Genomic DNA, 19,492 nt, shown 5'->3' with positions numbered 1-19,492 from the left:
GCTTTATCTAAAGCTCGTTCAAGTAGCTTTAGATAAAGCACCCTAGCCACCATTTTTAAGCACAGAGATGCTGACACATGAGATGCTCTGGGTGCTCTAATTAAAGCGTGTCATGTGTGTTCCTCTTCTTCCCCCCGCGTGTGAAGCATATGTATAAACCCCTTTGTGGCAAATTCATATCCATTTGTTCTTCTGGTAGGGTTGACCTTTAGTGTAATCAATTTGTCTCCTTCCTTTGAGGTATTTATAAAAAGCAGTCATGGTCTTTTCAGGTTTTATTTTTCTGGTTAACTAAAATCTGTTAGGTTGTCCCATAAGATAAGCTGTCCGTTTCCCTGATCATCCTAATAGACACTTTGTGTTTCTGATCCAGTTTGAAGCCATCTTTCTTGAACATGTTTCACAGAGAGGGGATATTTGTTCCTTGGACTTTAATTTGTGAACTTTTTAGGTAGTTTTGTTGTCCTTGGTTCTTTACAGTAATCTTTCATGTCTCATATTTAATATTTGTCTAGAGTTAATAGCAGCTTCATTCTTTTTCTTTCATAACATCTGTGATTTCAGATCTGTTACTAATCAGCAACTCACCGAGATTTATCTGAAGTGGCAGCGACACTCCCAGCTTCTTAAGGACAGTGACTTCTGTTTCCAGGAACCTGTCATGGCTTTACGCACTGTAATTCTAGAGGTCCTACTTGAGAAGGTAACAGAGAATTCCAAAAGAGAATGCATCAAAGATATTCTCACCAAACATTTAGTGGAGCTGTCCAAATTGGCACGAACTGCCAAAAACACTCAGGTAAGAAATTCTGCATATTTCTTTTACTTGCTCCTCTAGTTGATTAAACATTTTATTTCACAGAAACGCTGAAGACCAACTTTGTTGAAATTCTTATTGTTCAGTCTAATTCAATTAATTGTTTATCTGAAGATTTAGTTTATATACTACTCCTTCATGAATGCTGCTCTCCAGACATTTCTTCACATTTTGGTTCACAGATGCGTTGCTTTTGATTCCACAGGTGTTACAAAACTTCACTTCCGTGTGTAAGTCATTTTTCTTGGCTCCATAACTCTAGTTTGGTATACTGGGTAGATGTGAAGCACGATCAGCATACTATAAGATGGTTGTGCCAGCATTCCAGTTTAGATAGCCAAAATATTTCCTTCATATCCCAATATTTAGTGTCAAGTTCAAATGTGAATATGCTTAAAGAGCCATTGTATTTTGAAAAATGACTCACTGTGAATGGTTTTGCAGGATTCCTTTTTATTTTGATCTCAATTTTGGAATCGGTTATGCTAAATTTTAATTAAAAAAAAAAAAAAATTCCCCCCAACTGCCAGTCCTGAAAAGTCCATCTAGGCTGGGGTTGGCAGCATAAGGCCTGGGGGTTGATTATGGCCTGAAGAGCCAGAGGGCCTTGGCTGTGCCCACACCAGCACCAGTACCAGGGCTGAGCAGCTGGAAGCTGTCTGTGCCTGTGCTAATGCTGCTTCTCCCTGTCCCTCCTCTACCCACCAGTGTATGGGCACAGGTTCCAGCCAGTGGGGAGCTGCACCCATACTGCAGTGGGTGGGGAGGGGAGTAATGTGGGGAAAAGCGGCTGCAACACAAACATAACTCCTAGCTGCCCAGTCCTGGCTCAGTTCCCCACTGGCTGGAAGCTGCATTTGTGCTGTAGCTGGGGATCGGGGCAGAGAGAACTGGCAGTTCTAAATTTCTTGGGCCCAGCATGGGTACAGGCAAAGCCCCCCTGTCACTGATGTCCCATTGAAGCCCCCTGACCTGTATGGGACTGGAGCCACTTGTTCTGGCCCGTGGCTTGTAAAGGTTGTCAGCTGCTAATCTAGACTGTTTCTAGTTAGTGCATCAACCATAGTAATAAATGTTGGGTAGCTGTAATTTGCCCTTCAATCACCAAACGATAGTCATGGCTGTGTTTTTTTAAATAACCCTTTTAACTTCCCTGGAAAGAAACCATTCCCAGAAAATATGTATCGTAGGATGAGAGAGGGCATGTGAAAATTTACTGGAAGTTAGTGTCAGAACATATCTAACTTCTGAACAAAGAGTGGATGAAATCCTAACCCACTGAAGTCAGTAACGAAGCTCCCTTTGACTTCCCTGGGGCAGCAATCTCACCCTACATCTCCAGCCTAGTTTAAGCTAAGGGATCCATCCCCATGTCACCATCGCCAAGTCAGTTTATACCATTGCAATCTCAGATACTATAGTACGGTATGTTATTAGTACAATATATGGCCTTGTATTAAACAAACCAGCTTTATCTTTGGCCCTTAGTATTTACAAAAATATATATGAGGTACTTGGTGATGACAACACCTGATTTCTTACTAATGTGTTATTTTGGCCTGTGCCTATGTATGTACAAATTTTGGAGGGAAGGGTTAAGATTGGGGTACTGTATAAATTTCAGTATTGAAGCAATGGCTGAAGGATTATATGCTAGTCAGGAATAGACTTGGATCACTTGTGTTTGTTTCTAGGAATTACAACTTTTTTTATCTGCATGCAGTATTCATTAAAAAATGTAATATTGTTCTTGATTGTAATTCAGCTTTCACTGAAACTACATCTTCAATTACTATTTTAAGTTTTTGCTTATAAAAAGAAGCCAACTCTGTCTTGCATTGAAATGAAAATCAAAGAATTATGAAAATGTTACGTTACCAGCAAAATAAGTAGAGAAACCTGAATACCCATAGATTTACTGAGTATAGAGAGACAATTTGCCTGTTAATGTCATTTTGGTTTAAAATATTGCAAAGTTTATTGTAACTAATTGAATACTTTTACTAGCTTGATAGTCATAGTAACAGAGTATATAACTTTGGGAATATTTATACCACATAATTCACAGTAATTTTAAATACTAAATGCTATTACTTTGTTCCATACAATGAGACATTTAGAAAATTGTTGCTCATCAGAATCATGGGATGGCATATAATGATGGATTAATAAATTACCTCATCTAATTTCAACCAAAACAGTCTTAACAATAATTAGGTAGCAAAGGGATATGTTAAAGAAAGTTAGCAAATTGCTAATGGAGTCAGAAAGCCTGCTGCGATGTGTATTTTTATTTCTTATGAAGATTGTTGAAAATTTATTTTTTCAATTTCAGCTTCCTGAAAGAGCAATGTTTCAGATCAAACAGTGCAATCCAGCTAGGTATGGAGTCTCTGAGTGGCAGCTGGAGGAAGCTCAGGTTTTCTGGGCCAAAAAAGAAGAAAGCCTTGCATTGAGTGTTCTCAGAGACATGATCAAAAAATTAGACGCAGACTGGTTCCAGGTGGGTGCTATATTTTGTGTTGACTTAGCAAGAATTAAACTCTTTGGCCACTTTCTTGGGGCTTTCTTTTGGAGAGAATAAAAAGGAAATCTGCAGTGTTAGTAACTCCATGTTGAACTCTTAAAAGGGGCTGAAGCACATACCTATGAAAACCAGTGGTGCCCAAGTTTTCTGGGCTGTGGGCCAGATGAGTGGTGTGCGGTCAGTTCACAGGCTGGATCTATCTGGTGCAAGGGATCAGTCTGTGGGCCCAGTCCAGCACTGGGTCAGCACATGGGTGTGATCTTATTTGGAACATGGCCCCAGCCTCACTTGCTACAATTGGGCCTGCTGCCCCAGCTCTGTATGCATCAAATTGGGCCTGGCCCCATGCACACTGGATTAGGCCTGCTGCTCTGGCCCTGAATGCTAGCCTGATTCAGTACTTTGGCTCCGGTACATGTCTTCTGGCCACGGGCTTGGTGGTTTGGTAGTGGGGGAGTGGTGGAAGTGTTGATTGCCACCACCTCTCACCATCACATTTCTGTATGTGTGGGGAATGCCACAAGCCAGAGGTTGAGCACTATTGATACAGACAAATGTATGTAGACAGGCAACTGAAAGCTCTCCTTAACTATACAGTTGGTCCAGTAAAAGATATCCCAGTAGTCAGAGACTGTAAGCCTCGTCTTTTGATAAATATTAGGGCATTTAAGAACTGCATGAGAAAAAAGAAGTTGTAGCTTCTTCACTGGTTAGTTTGCCTTCACTACTACCATTTGGTCTGTTTATAATTTCTCAGATCAGACAGTATTTTCCTTGCTGGTACTCATTCTTAATGAAGTGTGTGTCACTTGTGAGCCTAGTGAGCTTATCCCTTTTATAAGTGCAAATAGGTTGATGAAAAGGCAAATTCATTTAGACAGTGACATCCACAGAACTGTAACAGTATGTAATTTAGGATGTTGACTGCTATGGATAGAGATTGTATATTGATGGCACTCAATAAATATGTAAGAGCTATTTGGCCAAGTAATTAAAAGTATTTAAGAGGAATATTTTATTGGGATTTCATTTATTTGCTCCTCCTTTTTATTTTCCAAAAATGTGTTTCCCAACAGGTTGAGAATGATCCACGTCTAAGACTTATGTATACAGAGTGTGTGAGGTTATGTGGTAACTGGTTGGCAGAAACATGCTTAGAAAACCCTACTGTTATCATGCAGAAATACTTAGAAAAGGTAAGGTTGGGTCTTTTGAGAATGCAGTATTTGACAAAGGTCATCACTGGCAATCCCTTGTAGTTTACAGTGATTGTCTTCCATGATTGCCTTACCTGTGGATCTAAAGATGGCTGACAAAGGCAATCTGGGATTGACAGGTTTTACTGCAATTCAGGCATGTGTTTCCATGTGAGGTGGGTAACAGAGGTATAAAAGATCTGATAAAAGTGTCAAAGTCAAATATTGTTTTTCCACACTGAAAAAACAAATTTTCAGTATACTCTAGAACAGAATTTAAGAGACAAAAATTATTTAATTAATCATGTTAACACCACTGTATAATAGTCAGTCTGGACTGATGGAACTTTCAACCTCCCCCCTTTGCTGCAAGGCCAGTGTCTCACTCTCACCTATTGCCAAAAAAAAAAAAAAATCTCTTCCTTGAGGATTTTCTTCTTTGCCTTCAGTATTGTTTGTCCATTCTTTCCTTTGTTCTGTCTATCTCTTGCTAATTATTGTGAATCTCTTCCTACTTATTGCTTCTGACTTCCTTGATTGCTTCTGACTTCCTTGGTGCCCTGCACATGCTTTTATCACTCTCCTCTATAACTTTCACTTAAACTCCAGCCAGTTTCTCCACCTGTGGTGTTGTCTCTGTCTTTTGCTTTTTCTCATCATTATAGGCTACAGGCTCGTCAAAGGAGAGAATCGTTCATTGTACTGTAAACCACCATGTTGTGTTGCAACTGTGGTTCTCTATGAGCAATAATAATATTTGTTAGAGGGCTTCTATACAGTGGTTTATCTTCTTTACAGATAAAAGGTCTTTCTCTCTTCATGCTGAAAACTGAAGTATTTGAGGAAAAATTTTTCTTAGGAAAACAAATACTTGGTTAGCAGATTTGTTTTTATTTTTTATGCACACCTGTGTCAGCATGTACACATATTACGTAGTAAAAGAGTTGTTTTAATTAAGTAGTATGGCGGTAAAAGATGGCTAGAACTACTACACCAACCTGATCAACTGCCTTATCATGACTGCATTTGTAACCTGCTCTGTAGGCAGTGGAAGTTGCTGCAGGCCAGAGTGGAGACAGCAGTGATGAGCTAAAGTGTGGAAAAATGAAGGCATTCCTCTCTTTGGCTCGTTTTTCTGATACTCAGTACCAAAGAATTGAAAACTACATGAAATCCTCAGAGTTCGAAAATAAGCAAGCATTACTGAAGGCGGCCAAGGAGGAGGTCGGTCTCATAAGGGAACGTAAAGTTCAGACAAACAGGTGAGTGCCTGGGCTGAAGGATTGTTCTCTCATGGGAAACAAATGTAAGCAGGTTTGGGATTTGCTTTGCGTAGTGCAGGGGTGTCAGACATGGTCCATAGACTGGATTTGGCCCATGGTGATCTGCCACAGGCATGTGACCCTGGGTCTGATCAGATGCACATGGACATGCCTGTGACAGGTTGGTCCACAAGCCATATTGGACCCATAGACCCCCCTCCCTCAGGATACCTGATCCAGCGGCTGCTCTAGCCAGTCTGGGACCTGCACTGCCTGCAGCACAGATCCCAGAGTGCTTAGAACGGGCACCGCATGTAGCGCAGTCCAGCTGGAGCAGCAGCCACGCTGCACATGGTAGACCTCCGACCAGATTGTTCCCTATGCAGATTGTTGCCCACTTCAGTAGCTCAGGGACTGCACTGCATGTGGCACCTGCTCAGCCAGTCCAGCACCTGCGGTGTGTGCAGTGCTTGCATGCACCATGTGCTGTGTAGGTCCCGGACCTACTGGAGCAGGCACTGTTCATTACATGTCTCAGAGCAGGCACTGCATGTGGCACAGTTACACTGGTGCAGCCACAGTGTACAGCGCAGCTGCCACTGTGGCCAGACTGTGATGCACACAACACCCATTTTGGTAGCTCTGGGATCCGTGCCACACAGTGCGAGTCCCAGACAAGCTGGAACAGCTGCCAGATCAGGTACGCTGAGAGAAGGGAACAGGGAAGAGAAGAGGAAGTGGAAGGGACCTGGATGAGTTTGAACCCATGGCATAGTGGAATCAGAGTGTACATCTCTTCCTTTTATTGAGCCTAAAGAGAAAAAAGTGAGGGAAAAGTCTAAAACCTTGAGGTTCTCTCTCATACTTTCCTTTTCCTCTGTAGAAGTATCTAGTTTCTGTACTTACTCCCTTTCCCATATCTGCATTTTACATTGATTCAGGTCCTGCTATTAGGAAAAGGGACTTGATTTTCAGTGATTGAAACTTAGAGCAGTGGTGCCACTTGGACACCAATGAAGGGGACACCTGACAAGGCAGGGTTTGGTTTAAGAAACAACTTTTTCTTTGCTTGTACATCCAGCACAAGTGTCAGATAATATTGGGAGAGTTCTTAAATTGGTAAACGAGCACTCTGGTGTTCTAGTGTATAACTGATAATTTTAAAAGACTGTCCATCCATAGATACACAGTGAAGGTTCAGCGAGAGCTGGAACTCGATGAATGTGCAATTAATGCACTGAAAGAGGATTGCAGACGCTTTTTGTGCAAAGCCATAGAGAACTACATTAGCTGCTTACTGAGTGGAGAAGAACATGACATGTGGATCTTCCGCCTCTGCTCACTCTGGCTTGAGAACTCTGGAGTCCCTGAAGTCAATGGGATGATGAAGGTTAGGTTCTGATTAGGGATGTGAACAGTTAAACAATTAATCATTTAACTGATAAGGCCAGTGGTAACCAGTTATATCTTACCAGTTACTATTTGGCGTGGGGCTAGGTGCAATCTGGCAGGGATGGGGGGTGGGGAAGGAAAACCAAGTGGTGCCCCAGTAGGAACTGGAAGGCAGCAGGGCAAGTGGGAGGGAAGGAGAAAGGAGAGAGGATGGGGGGAAGGGCAGGGCAAGGTGGGACTAGTACCTGTAGTTAATCTGCTCTCTCCCTCCCACCATGCTGGCAGGCTGGGAAAGCCCCTCTCCTACTGCTCTCTGCCTGCTGCTTCACAGTGGGTCATGTTGCCTGGTGGGCTTGCTGCTGCTGCCTCCTCCCCACTCCCCCTTACCCCATCAAAGGCCCTGGGGAGCAGTTCCCAGCAGCAGCTGTGTCTAAGCAGGTCTGTGCGTAGCCCCCAGTTCCCTGCACTTCCCCTCCCCTAAGGCAGGGCAGGCTCCACAGCCCCTGGCCAGGGCTAGGTATGTGTTTTCAGTTAACTGTTTAACCAGTATAATTAGGGGAGGTTAAATGGTAATTCTTTTAAAAACAATATTTACATCCCTAGCTCTGATTTCACTTTTTGCTTACAAAGTGTTTCTATGTCGAAATCAAATTTAGAACCCTTATCCTCACTTGCCAGGACCTGCACAGCTGTGCCACTGTGCCTGCAACTCATTCACATTTCTTATATTTGTACCTTTAAAACTTACATTGTATATTCTACCTAATAATAGAGCTCACTTTGACGTTTCCTTCATCTGCTTAGCTACTCACCTTCCCAACACACCTATATACCTGGTAAATAGAGTATAACTGTGCACCATGCAGCCTCATTTTTCTCTCTGTTTTTCCTCAGAATTCATGTATTTCAGTTAAATAGCAGTTAACTGGCATTTTATTTTCTGTCAGTTTAATATAACAAATTAATTAAAATTGCCCTAACAAAAAATTACCTTCTCAGTTTAATAAACTCAAGGCTTTTCTCTGATGTAATCCTTGTCCTTCCTATGCCTTTATCAGACCCCTTTGACATCCTCTGCTATGTTATAGCTAATTTATATTGTAAGTTCTTTGAGGCAGAAATGTCTGTGTTTAAGCATTTTTGTAAAGCATCATAAGCAGCTCTGCAATTAAAAAAATGGTGCTGGTGCCATCTTTTCCCACTTCGAAAGAAATTGCAAACTAGTAATGAGTGGGCATATGTCCATTATGCTTTTATTTCTGTCTTAATACTAATTAAAAATATATGATACATTTTTCTTGCAAATACTTTTATTTTTTTTATAAATAACACTTTTTCTTGTCTTTATTGAGCTATATTTAAAATGTGTTTCTTTCAAATGCTTTTTAAAAAATAAATGTTCTTTTTTTTCTTGTCTTAAATCAGATTGTTTAAGCCTTCTAGATAAGGACTGTTCTGTTACCATCAGTTTATGTAGCATCTAGTTCATTCGTGCTTCCTAACTGACACATCTAAATCATCCTGGTATAAAATGACACCTCTCACAGAGAGAGCTGAAACAATGACAAGAGAAATGATGAACCGGCCACTTGCCTCACCAGCAAAGATTTTTTTGTATAATTTGCTTTAGAACACCAATACAAGTCTATCAGGTCACATTTGATGGTTTATGTTTCTTATCTCTTTAATATTTACTCTTTCTTTACAACAGAAAAATGCAAAAAAGATCCCTTCATACAAGTTTCTTCCTCTGATGTACCAGCTGGCTGCTCGAATGGGAACTAAGAAGATGGGTGGTTTAGGATTCCATGAAGTTCTGAATAATGTAATTAACACCCAGCCATAAGTAGCTTGATTAGGTTAAGTACAAAGAGCTGTATCTTAACATGCAATACTTTATCTTGACTGATTTATGTTGCATATATCCTTTTATTACAGTTTTTGTAATCTAATCCTTTTATTTACAATTCTATGTAAAATTCTTCCTTGTGTTGCTGTTTTTTTCATTGTTTTTAATAAATGTAGAACTCCTCAGAATAGTCAGGCTGTTGTGTTAAAAATACTCTTGAATATAATGTAGGAATTGAAAAAATACAGACTTAGCTGATCTGCTTTATTTTTATATGCACAAGACAATAAAAGGCAAAAAATAAATCCTTCTATGTTAGCTAATTAGAATATTGGAAAGCAGAGTAGATTCACATCTTAAAAGACTAGCCAAAGTAGATAATATATATATCACAAGTCCTCTGATTAGAATATGAAAAAGTTTAGTGAGTTTTTGACACTTAAGCTTAAAATTTATAGCTCTGATTTTAATTTGAATTGTTTTAATTTTTAAATCTTGTTATATTTTCTGACAGCTAATAGCTAGCATTTCACTGGATCACCCGCATCACACTTTGTTCATAATATTGGCTCTGGCAAATGCCAAGAAGGATGAACTTCTGACAAAACCAGAGACAAGAAGAAGCAGCGCATTAGTAAAAAATGCACCGAAAGAAATCTCCCCACTTGACATGGTATCTAAGTCAATCTGAATTTGTTTTACATATCACATTTGGTATCACAATGTCAGAAAGTTGTCATATTGACAGGGGATTCCTTAATTCAGAGTTTCAGACACTGATTGTTGATGGGATGCAAAGTAGGAGGGAAATCTTAAAAATTTTTAAAAATCTGTGCATAGACCAGGGGCTTCTCAGGTTTGACAGTAGTTCTGCAAATAACTTATTACAAAGCTTTCAACAAAAAAAAATCCTTACTGTTCTTGAAAAATATTCCTTCAAGTTCCAAGTATTGTAAAGGAAGTTTCCTTTAGATTTTCCACCCTGGTACAGTGGGATTCTGCAGATTTTAGGTGTTGCAAAGATTCGACTGGATATATAACTAAAAGTAGATGACAACCAAAAATGTTCCTGTTTTGCATATTTAAATGTTAAGCTTCTAGTCTAAATCTGTGGGATTTAAATATTTGGGTTTGTACAAGGTATCTTTAATATAGTTAGTGCTTTTTTAGCGAAAAATTGTAATGGCAGTGCTATAGCCATAACAACATAACACAATTTCATAACTTCTTTTTAAAGTTAATATTCTTGTTAGAATTTTTATTACTTATGACTGTAAGGACATTCCCACATATTTTTTGTTAAAACTAATTTCTGAGATGGTTTTGTGGGTGGGAAGGGGTTGGGAAGCGAAAAAGATAGTGGCTTTGAATTCATAAAAGCTTGAACAAGAATAGTCCTTTCTCTGAGGTGAGAATGTATTGAACACAGCAATTTGCAACTCCAAGCACACAACAAAGAACATTAATCTTGGCCTAAGCTAAGATGCAGCCCAGTAAAATATAGTGAGAGCACACACAACTTAGTCCAATTTCAAATAGAATGTAATAAACCAAAAAGATAAGAGAAAGCCTTGCATAAGTTTTATGTCACAAGTCATCTGGGTAGTCACCTCCCACCTCTCAGTCTGGTCCTGCTGGGCTTGGCCCTGGGCTTACAGGTGACAGGGGACCAGTCCCTCCAGCCTGGGTTCCCTGCCTCTTCCCCCTTCCCCATGGCCTGAGGGAACTGAGCGGGATTACACCACCTCCCCTTATCAATCACCTGTCTCAGTCTCTGCCAGAGGAGTGAGGGGGTGGAGTCTGCTGGTCTCCTGCTGGCCAGCAGCCAAGCAGACTCTGGCTGGGGTCCTGTGCCAGTGGAGAGGAGGTTTAAACCCCCTCCTTCCCTTCTGCCTGAGCCTGCCTGCCCATGCCCCCTTCCCCCACCACTCTAGTGGGGAAGTCTGGCAGGGGCTGTTCCCCCGCAGTCCTGGCTGTGGTCCCCAGCTTGGTTTCCCAGCACCACTCCTTGTCAGCCAGGCCTCACTGTTCCAGCTAGAGCAGAGGGGCAAGGGCTAGCCCTGCTCTCTGAAGCAGACAACACAGCACAGCCCAGGGCTGCAAAGCATCCTGGGGGACTGTGATTTAACTTGAACCAAGAAGGGATCTGGGACAGAAACTGGTTTGACCTAAAGCAGTTAAGTCTACATTCAGCCAGGTTTATCTTAAGCCGTTTCAGCCATTTTGAAACTGGTTTATGTGCACTGAACTTCTGTTCTGTTACAGGTTTAAACCAGTTTCTGATCACTTAAACTGGTTTTTGTGTAACTTCTGTCCCTAGCAACAGTTTTGTGAGTAGAGAAAGAGAGTTTGGAAGTCAGGCTTCTGCCTGAACCCTCGGCCATGTACACGTGATCTTCTCTAGCCGGCCACGTGAGGGCCAGCAACAGAAATAGGAAAGAGATAGCGAAACCGTTTGTCCCTTTATATGCTCGTTACCTGGACAAAATATCTGCCATAGCCTTCTGCCCTCCTAACCCCAGACTGGAAAATACTGATTAGCATTTAGATCCGGTCCCCAAACTTCATGTTGCGTACCCCCTTCCAGATTTACCAGCTAGCTGCTGCATAACTCCACCAGCATGTTTGATATTTTAACCCCTTAAATGCCAATTACTATTATAATAAAAATTAAATTCAATCCAGCAGTACACAATTTCTTCTGCATACCCCCCAGAGATGTCTTGCGTACCCCCAGGGATATGTGTTACCACAGTTTGGGAACCCCTGCTTTAAATGAATTCATGTTTGTATTGCAGGAGGTTATTCAATGTTTGTGTTTCTTTTCTTTACACAGGGCGACCTCATTTCTAGTGGATGGTAGTTAACAGCATTTCTTATATTTTTATTGTCTTTGCTCCCACAGGATCGTATGGAGGCTGCTAACAACATCATTAATATCATAAAAAGTAGGAAGGCTTCTATGGTCAGAGGTGTTGAGGCACTTTGTGATGCTTATATCACGCTGGCAAATTTAGACGCTACTCCGTGGAAATCTCAAAGAAGTAAGTCTTGGAAAAGAGGGACACTACTTAGTAGGTCGGGTGCTTGCAGTTTGGACTCCTGTGGTTCTGTTGTTGAATTAAGCATGGAGAAATCACTGTTCACCTCACAGGAGGGTGATAGGTCAATGAATTATTATCTGTAAAGTTCCTTCAGGTCTTTGGATAAGAGTTTCTATTGAAGAGTTTAACTAGTTAAGTGTTTTTTGGTGGGGAGGGAAGGAGGGTACTGTGCTGCTACTGTGGGGGAAAAAAAAGTTTTCAGATGCCTTTAATTTATGTGAAGTTAAAAACCTGGTGGGCTCCTGGATGCAAGACAGCTGGAGAATCTCTGGTACTGCTGGAAAAGACCTGCCTTTATTGCTTCGTTTCTGGTCTCTTAAAGGACATAGGACAGTTCCCAGCCTCTTCACTGTGCAGGTCTGAGATTCAGGGGCCAGACTGCAGTGTTGGTTAAAAAAACCCAAAAAAACCCAAAACAGATATTGGTAATTGTGAATTTCAAGGAGTGGCTACAATTTATAATTGGGGGAAAAAAAGGGTGTTTGTGCCCAAAAGCTAGCAAAGAATATATTTTCCAACTATTCAGTTGGTTTAATAAAAGATACCACATCTACCCAAAAAACCTTGCCTGTCTAATTAAAAAATGCATTTGTTTTAACTGCAGAAGGCATCAGTATTCCAGCTGAGCAGCCTATTACTAAACTAAAGAACTTGGAGGATGTAGTTGTTCCCACCATGGAAATTAAGGTGAATAAAGCATTGTATCTTCAGAGTCCTTGGAGCACAAACTATGATCCTGGATTTCCCATTGCCAGACAAGTGCCTACAGTCCTGCTCGTTCTTCGTCTCTTTGTTATCTTACAGATCTTGCATTCTTGGCCATGCAGTGGCCCAGCTTCCACAGGAGGGGAGAGAGTGCCCTTAGCCCACCCTAGCCTGTGGTCTCCTAGTTTAAGAATCAGGAGATGGAGAACTGAACCTGTCTCCATTTTCTGTGCAAGTGCTCAAACCTCTCAGCTGCTATGTATGAGCAGCACCACGACTGGACAGGTTTTATAGGAATGGAATTAGCCAGTCTCCCATTCCCCAGAGAGGCAGTTAGGCATCTAAGTCCAGATGAGGGTTCAGGGCTGTGAACTGCAGTCTTACTGAGGTAGAGTGGTCACTAAGTTCCATTAACGCATTGAATTTTGATGCATCTTTCTCATTGGCATTTGTTATTGGCTGGCCTTGGCCTTTCCCTGCTGTCAGGCTTGTGGTGTTCATCTCCTTAGACACCTCCTGCTCCCTATGCGTTGTATTGGGCACTTAGACACCAACCTTAGGGTGGTGACTTCCACTCCTACAATCAGACCCCAATGCCTTTTGTGGATCTAGTGTAGTGGTCCTCAACTGGGGCGGGGGTGTTGTGAGATGAGCCCCCTTGGGTGCCACAGTGGCAGCCGGCAGGTAAAACTGCCCCACGCACAGGGCTATAGCATGTGTGCACTCTTGTTGCATTATGGCTTTCTGATAACCCTAAAGCAGGCAGAGCTGGCTCAGGTTGTAGTTGTATCCAATTCGGCCTCCCCCCATGGTTCTCTCAGAAACAGCAGCCTATGCACTGAGGTAATCTGAAGCAGCACCAACAGTGGTTTTCAACCACAGATTGCTACCAATTCAAAAAAAAGTGGTGGAGTGGTGCCCTAACTGAAAATGCTGAGAACTGCTGATCTAGCCCCTATAGACCACCAAGATCATACATTAACCATTTTGTGCTAAATCTGCTAATAAAGTCTGTAAAACTTGAGATTATAGCTAATCAACCATTTTTCTTTGGTGTGATGGACATGATATATTACAGTGATTTTAACTATGTGAATGATTTCAGGTGGATCCCACAGGGAAATATGAAAATTTGGTGACAATAAGGTCATTCAAGCCAGAATTTCGCTTAGCAGGAGGCCTGAACCTGCCTAAAATAATTGACTGCATAGGCTCAGATGGAAAAGAGAGAAGGCAGCTGGTCAAGGTGAGTTCTCTCTTATGTACTGCCTGTTGTACCAGTCACAGAAATGGCAAAAAATATCGTGTGTACAGGCCTGGGGACCTTTGAATTCTTCTCCTAGTTCTCATATAGACTAGTTCTGTCACTTGGGCACATCACTTAACATTTGATTGGGATGATGCTGCCTTGAGCAGGGGGTTTTGCACTAGATGACCTCCCTGTTTTTCTGTCATTCTGTGATCTGTGTCTGTTCCCAGTACAGGCCTGTGTTGACAATTAAAATATGTTTGCAGAAGGGTTTAAAAAAGGAAATTGCCAAGTGTCTATATCATTCTTGAGAGATGCACATAAAAATATATTATTCTTGGGAATGTACAGACCTGTAGCAGGGATGACTGGGATTTCTGCAGTTTTAGTACTCTGCAACCAATGGAAAAGCTATGATCTGCAGTCCTCATCACTAATTATGTGATAACGTTAAAGCTCAAAGAATATTCATGTGGCTCTGATTCTGATTTTTATATTTTTAATCATACCTTCAGTATCAGTTGATGTTGCCTCAGTTGCATAATAGGCTGTGCGGTGCAATATTGACCGAACTTTCAAAGCATACTACCAAAAGAAAGTTATGTACAATTTTGGAAAATATGAAAAAAAAAAAAAAGTTTCCTATAAGAAGAAGAAAAAGCCGGCAGATTAATTTTACTTTCCAGCTTCTGAACAATACTAGAAAACCAAGTAGAGAGAGAGAGAGAGCATATGCACAACTGTAACTGTGAATTAATTTTGTATAGTTTCAAAAAATGTAATATAGGTTTTACGGAGTACTTAAATGCTTCTATAGAATTATTTTTATTGCAGTAGCAGAAATTGGATCCCAGAAAGGTTTCCTTTAATTGCTTTTGGTATTTCTTCCCAAGGGCAGGGATGATCTGAGACAGGATGCTGTTATGCAGCAGGTTTTCCAGATGTGTAATATGCTACTTCAGCAAAACACTGAAACCAGAAAGAGAAAGCTAACCATCCGAAGATACAAGGTAACCTCCTGCTGCCATGCTGCAGCAGTTGTGATAAATGGCACTTGTGTGGTGTGATGTTTCCTATTCTATTACTGCCCAAAGGCACTTCAGACAAATTGTACATATCATCAAGAATTTAACTGTTTCCTCAAGTGGGGAGAGTTCAGTAAAAGCAAGTGCTTTAGTTTAACTGTTCCCCTCATTAAGTACAAAAGAAAATTGCTGCACTGGATTCTGTTTCAGTGCTTTCTGAAGTATTCTTTATACAGACCTGTAATCAAAAAAAACAAAAGAGGAAAGTCATGGGAATGAGCTTTGTATTTGACAAGTGGGAACTGTGCTTCTAAACAACCAGCAAACCTACCTTTGTTACTGTGCACCCTATAAGTTTCAAGAACTCATAGATGGATTTCATTTTGCTTGGCAAAAATAAGTAAAACCTGTTTGGTTTTGCAATTCTGTAAAAAGAATGAGGGCAGGGAGGAAAAAGTTTCAGAATAATTTTAAATTTATATATAATGGAAATCATATTTATTTAACTATAATTGAAATTACAAATCCCATCTTTAGTGCTAGAGGCTTTTTCTAACTCACTGACAATTAAATGGTAAAGCAAAAGATGAAAGCTGCACAAAAATCTAAATTAGAAATTCTCATAGCTGCCTCCAAAAGAGAAGGAAACTATCAAAACCAAACAAATTACTACTCAGTAGCAAGAGGGGTCAGTCAGAGCCAGCTGCAATGTGACCTGTTGTTGAGTAGGAGCCAGCAATAGATACAGTCTGAGACTGGATATTCTGAGTATCTTCAGCTTCACATGTATATTTCAATTGTCACACTACACTAATCCAAACAAATGCTTTCAGTAGCCCATAAAGTATGCTGAAGGGTTAGTAATACCTGCATTAGTATATGAGGACCAAACATGGAAACTCAGTAGGGTAATTATGTTGTAGTATAGCATGAATACCTGTTCATTAGCAGGTTCTTTTACTAAAAAAAAGTGTCTCCATTGCTTAGAAAAAGTTATAAGAAGAAGCTATGTGAATTCAACTGTATACTCTAATACTCAGGTCCCTTAAAAGGACGCATGCTGTAATGTATTTGCTACTGGTTTTCTATTCCCAGGTTGTTCCCCTTTCTCAGAGAAGTGGAGTCCTTGAGTGGTGCTCAGGGACGACTCCCATTGGCGAGTTCCTTGTGAATCCTCAAGAAGGAGCTCACAGCAGATACAGGCCAAAAGACTACAGTAGTCTTCAATCTCACAAGGCTATGATGGTGAGTCACAGTAGGAAAAGAAGAGTCTGTTTCATTTCATGTTGAGTAGAGGTTCTTTAAATTGCTGATCTTTAAAAAAACAAAACAAAACATTGGATTTAGTATTAGCATAATGTAATTACTGATAATAGGGTGTGAAATTGAATTTACTGATGAGATCTTCAGGTTTATCTGACAACAATTTGGAAACGGGTATTAAAAATATTAATTATGAATTAAATATCTGACATGAGAAAAAACAGACAGTGGTTGAGCCTCCAAAAAATCTCTTTCCAGATGAGACCACTATTGAAGTTTAGAATGGTTCTTGCAGAGGCCTGGCAGATTTAGTTATCTTCCAGAATTAATTTATTTTTATCAGTCTTCTTCCCATTATAATGAAAGAAAATAACAATTAAAGAACTAAAAAAATATTTTAAGTTAGTGATTAACATGAATGCTCATTTCATTGCAACTGTGAGAGAATGTCACAAGCATTTGGTATCAGAGTAGAGCAAGGTGTGTTTCCATCTAGTTCTTTTTTTCCCCTGCCAACTAATTAATGAATACCAAATAAAATTTCTTATTTATTTGTGGTTTGAAGGATGCCCAAAAGAAGCATTTCGAGGAGAAATATATCGTCTTTATGGACATCTGCAAGAATTTTCAACCTGTGTTTCGCTACTTCTGCATGGAAAAATTCCTGGACCCAGCTGTTTGGTTTGAGAAGCGATTGGCTTATACTCGCAGTGTTGCTACATCTTCTATTGGTACAGTAAAACAACTGCAGTCATTCTGTTCAGGATGATTGTCCCCATATTTTCAGACCTTGTGCTGGTTTATTCATTTCCATAAAGAGAAAAATCATACCATTTCAGGGTAATGGCAGTTAAGTCAAGTCACACTGTGACAGCTTCCCATACCCAGTTTACTGAAACTCTTATTCTAGTCGTAGGGGTGTAGGTTGTAGCCGTGTTGATCTAAGGACATAGGCAGACAAGGTTTTTTTGGTGAATATGATATCTTTTATCAGACCAACTTAAATAGTTGGGGAAAAGGAATTAGCAAGCTTATTCTAGTTGTTGCGTTCAGAAGTCAGGTTTAGATTTTGGCTTTTTTGCTTTTGTAGGTTTTTCTAATCTTGAAAGATTTAAAATAACATTTAACTCTTCCAATTTTGGCATTTCCCATTTAGGAAACATTAATTCCTCCCCTTGTGTTTTTAGCAGAGTTAAGTCTAAGAGGTGCCATTTTTATTTTCTTTATCTATTAGCATTGTTTGTGATGTCTGAAACAATGTGCTCAGCTTGAGCATATTTCTAGTTAACTGCTGCTGCTGAACCAACATGGAAATGCACACGTATTGGGTTTTCAATGAGCTTTCATCAGTTTGATGGCTTTACTCTTAAATTCAGGGTGATTAAGTTTTAGAGTTAAATTAAATATTCATGTTCTGAAAGATATTCAAGAGAGTATTACATAGATTATGAGTGTGTGAATATAGGTTCTGTTTTAAGTTTAAACTATGTTAAAGCATCCCTGGTTTATATAAACATGAATACTTCAAAATATTGGGTATACGAGTAGAATGAGTTCTTGGGCAGCAGTCCGGCTCAAAGGCCTGTGACTATTCAACTATAGCATGCAGCAGAGATGGTACTTTTAACCCTACAGAGGACTGTCACCAAGCTCATGCTTTACACAAATGAAGATTGTCTGTACTTCGAATTCATTCTGCTGAATGCAGTATTGGGTATAGTGTCAGTATCATACAATACAGTTGAAACATATGACTGGGAGGCCCATTTGTGAGTTAATGAGTAACTAATAGAAAACAAAAAATGCACCTTGTACAGTTATTTTAAAGATACACTCTCTCTCTCTCTCTCTCTCTTTAAAATAACTGTTCAAGGTGCATTCTTTTTGTTTTCTGATACTTATAAAATACACGTTTGGCAAACTGAAGTCTGTTAATATTTATCATAGTATTTCTTAGTATACTATTTGGCAAAAAACGAGTAGGGACTTCTCTTCCTGCAAAATGGGAGGCCAGTTCAGGTTTAAGAGCTCTTCTGAGTGTTAAAATTGGTTTATTGTTGCTGCATATCTGGTTTCTAACTCAACCAGTTTTGTGACATTATGGTTATGTACAGACATTCAAAAAGCCTGAGGCGGAATTGATCCAAGTTGTGTGGTTTTCTGCAAGCAGCATAGTTTAAATTGGTAGCAAACAGAATACATATTCACCTTTTGAGGGATAGCAGGGGTTGGGGGAAGTCTGTGTGTGCTGAATTTTTGTTCGGCCAGTTTCACTTGTACCTGTAAAAGCTTAATGTCTGTATCTGGCCTATAGGACCAAATGTCCATCGATGGGAAGGGGCAGGACTCCATTGGAGCAGGTTTTCTGCCTAAAAGTTCCATCAGGAACTTTTATCCCTTGCATCCGGTGCACCATTTCTGTTGCAGACGCATTGTATGATATTTATATGGGCTACTCTGTACTGGTACTATTAGTCTAAACAGACACAGAGTGTATTACCTGCTCTCATTTTTAACTTGTTTACAGAAATCTTCTTTGTCAGCTCTTTTCATGTTTTTACAAAGATAAATGTGAAAAAAGTTTTAGTGATTACATTTCATTTAAGATCTTCTTTTTCAGTTGGTTACATACTGGGACTTGGAGACAGACATGTTCAGAATATCTTGATTGATGAGAAAACTGCAGAACTTGTACACATAGATCTGGGTAAGTGCAGCAGCAGGGAGCAAAAAGCTTTCTTTTTCTTAACTTAAACTTTTTTGTAACATTTCACTACATCTCTTGCTTTAGGAGTTGCTTTTGAGCAAGGTAAAATCCTTCCCACACCAGAAACGGTTCCTTTTAGATTAACCAGAGACATTGTGGATGGAATGGGCATCACTGGCGTGGAGGGAGTCTTCAGAAGGTAAGCAATGTGTGATGTCTGCTACCTCTCCATGCTTCTGTTCCTCTGTGTTTCTGTTTCAGCAAAGCTTCCCAGATTGATAGAAAGGCTCCAGTTTTGAAGGACTGATTTTTGGGGAAAGGGTCATGTGGTATGCATGTAAATACAGTAGTTTCATAGTTTGTAGGGTTGGAAGGGACCTGAGCAGATCGAGTCCA

The 19,492-nt window shown here is 40.2% G+C and overlaps 2 protein-coding genes across 4 annotated transcripts in view; one reads left to right on the top strand and one right to left on the bottom strand.

Moving 5' to 3' along the window:
• ATM (ATM serine/threonine kinase) overlaps positions 1 to 19,492 on the top strand; it is a 100,935-nt gene that overhangs the window by 75,984 nt on the left and 5,459 nt on the right. For both annotated transcript variants that reach the window (XM_019530229.1, XM_019530230.1), the window contains exons 46-60: positions 565 to 799; positions 3,153 to 3,320; positions 4,421 to 4,540; positions 5,585 to 5,802; positions 6,985 to 7,192; positions 8,906 to 9,019; positions 9,558 to 9,716; positions 11,949 to 12,087; positions 12,752 to 12,834; positions 13,958 to 14,098; positions 14,995 to 15,111; positions 16,222 to 16,371; positions 16,955 to 17,120; positions 19,010 to 19,096; positions 19,181 to 19,295. In XM_019530229.1, the coding sequence (XP_019385774.1) occupies positions 565 to 799; positions 3,153 to 3,320; positions 4,421 to 4,540; positions 5,585 to 5,802; positions 6,985 to 7,192; positions 8,906 to 9,019; positions 9,558 to 9,716; positions 11,949 to 12,087; positions 12,752 to 12,834; positions 13,958 to 14,098; positions 14,995 to 15,111; positions 16,222 to 16,371; positions 16,955 to 17,120; positions 19,010 to 19,096; positions 19,181 to 19,295 (2,220 nt within the window). The remainder of the gene's footprint in view (positions 1 to 564; positions 800 to 3,152; positions 3,321 to 4,420; positions 4,541 to 5,584; positions 5,803 to 6,984; positions 7,193 to 8,905; positions 9,020 to 9,557; positions 9,717 to 11,948; positions 12,088 to 12,751; positions 12,835 to 13,957; positions 14,099 to 14,994; positions 15,112 to 16,221; positions 16,372 to 16,954; positions 17,121 to 19,009; positions 19,097 to 19,180; positions 19,296 to 19,492) is intronic.
• Positions 12,905 to 19,492, bottom strand: part of CUNH11orf65 (chromosome unknown C11orf65 homolog) — a 46,396-nt gene continuing 39,808 nt past the window's right edge. Inside the window, exon 11 of one of the 2 annotated variants that reach the window (XM_019530232.1) lies at positions 12,905 to 12,910. Coding sequence is in view for 1 of the 2 variants with exons in the window: in XM_019530234.1 (XP_019385779.1) it covers position 16,440 (1 nt within the window). In the remaining variant the exon portion in view is untranslated. Of the gene's footprint in view, positions 12,911 to 16,354; positions 16,441 to 19,492 lie in introns of those variants that run through there. The other variant, XM_019530234.1, reaches the window with a different exon arrangement.

The sequence above is a fragment of the Crocodylus porosus genome, unplaced genomic scaffold (genome assembly GCF_001723895.1).
Source record: "Crocodylus porosus isolate Cpor-Errol unplaced genomic scaffold, CroPor_comp1, whole genome shotgun sequence".
In the NCBI taxonomy this organism is placed as follows: Eukaryota; Metazoa; Chordata; order Crocodylia; family Crocodylidae; genus Crocodylus; species Crocodylus porosus.
The sequence above is the reverse complement of the archived record's forward strand: the minus strand, read 5'-3'. Positions and strand labels throughout refer to the sequence as shown.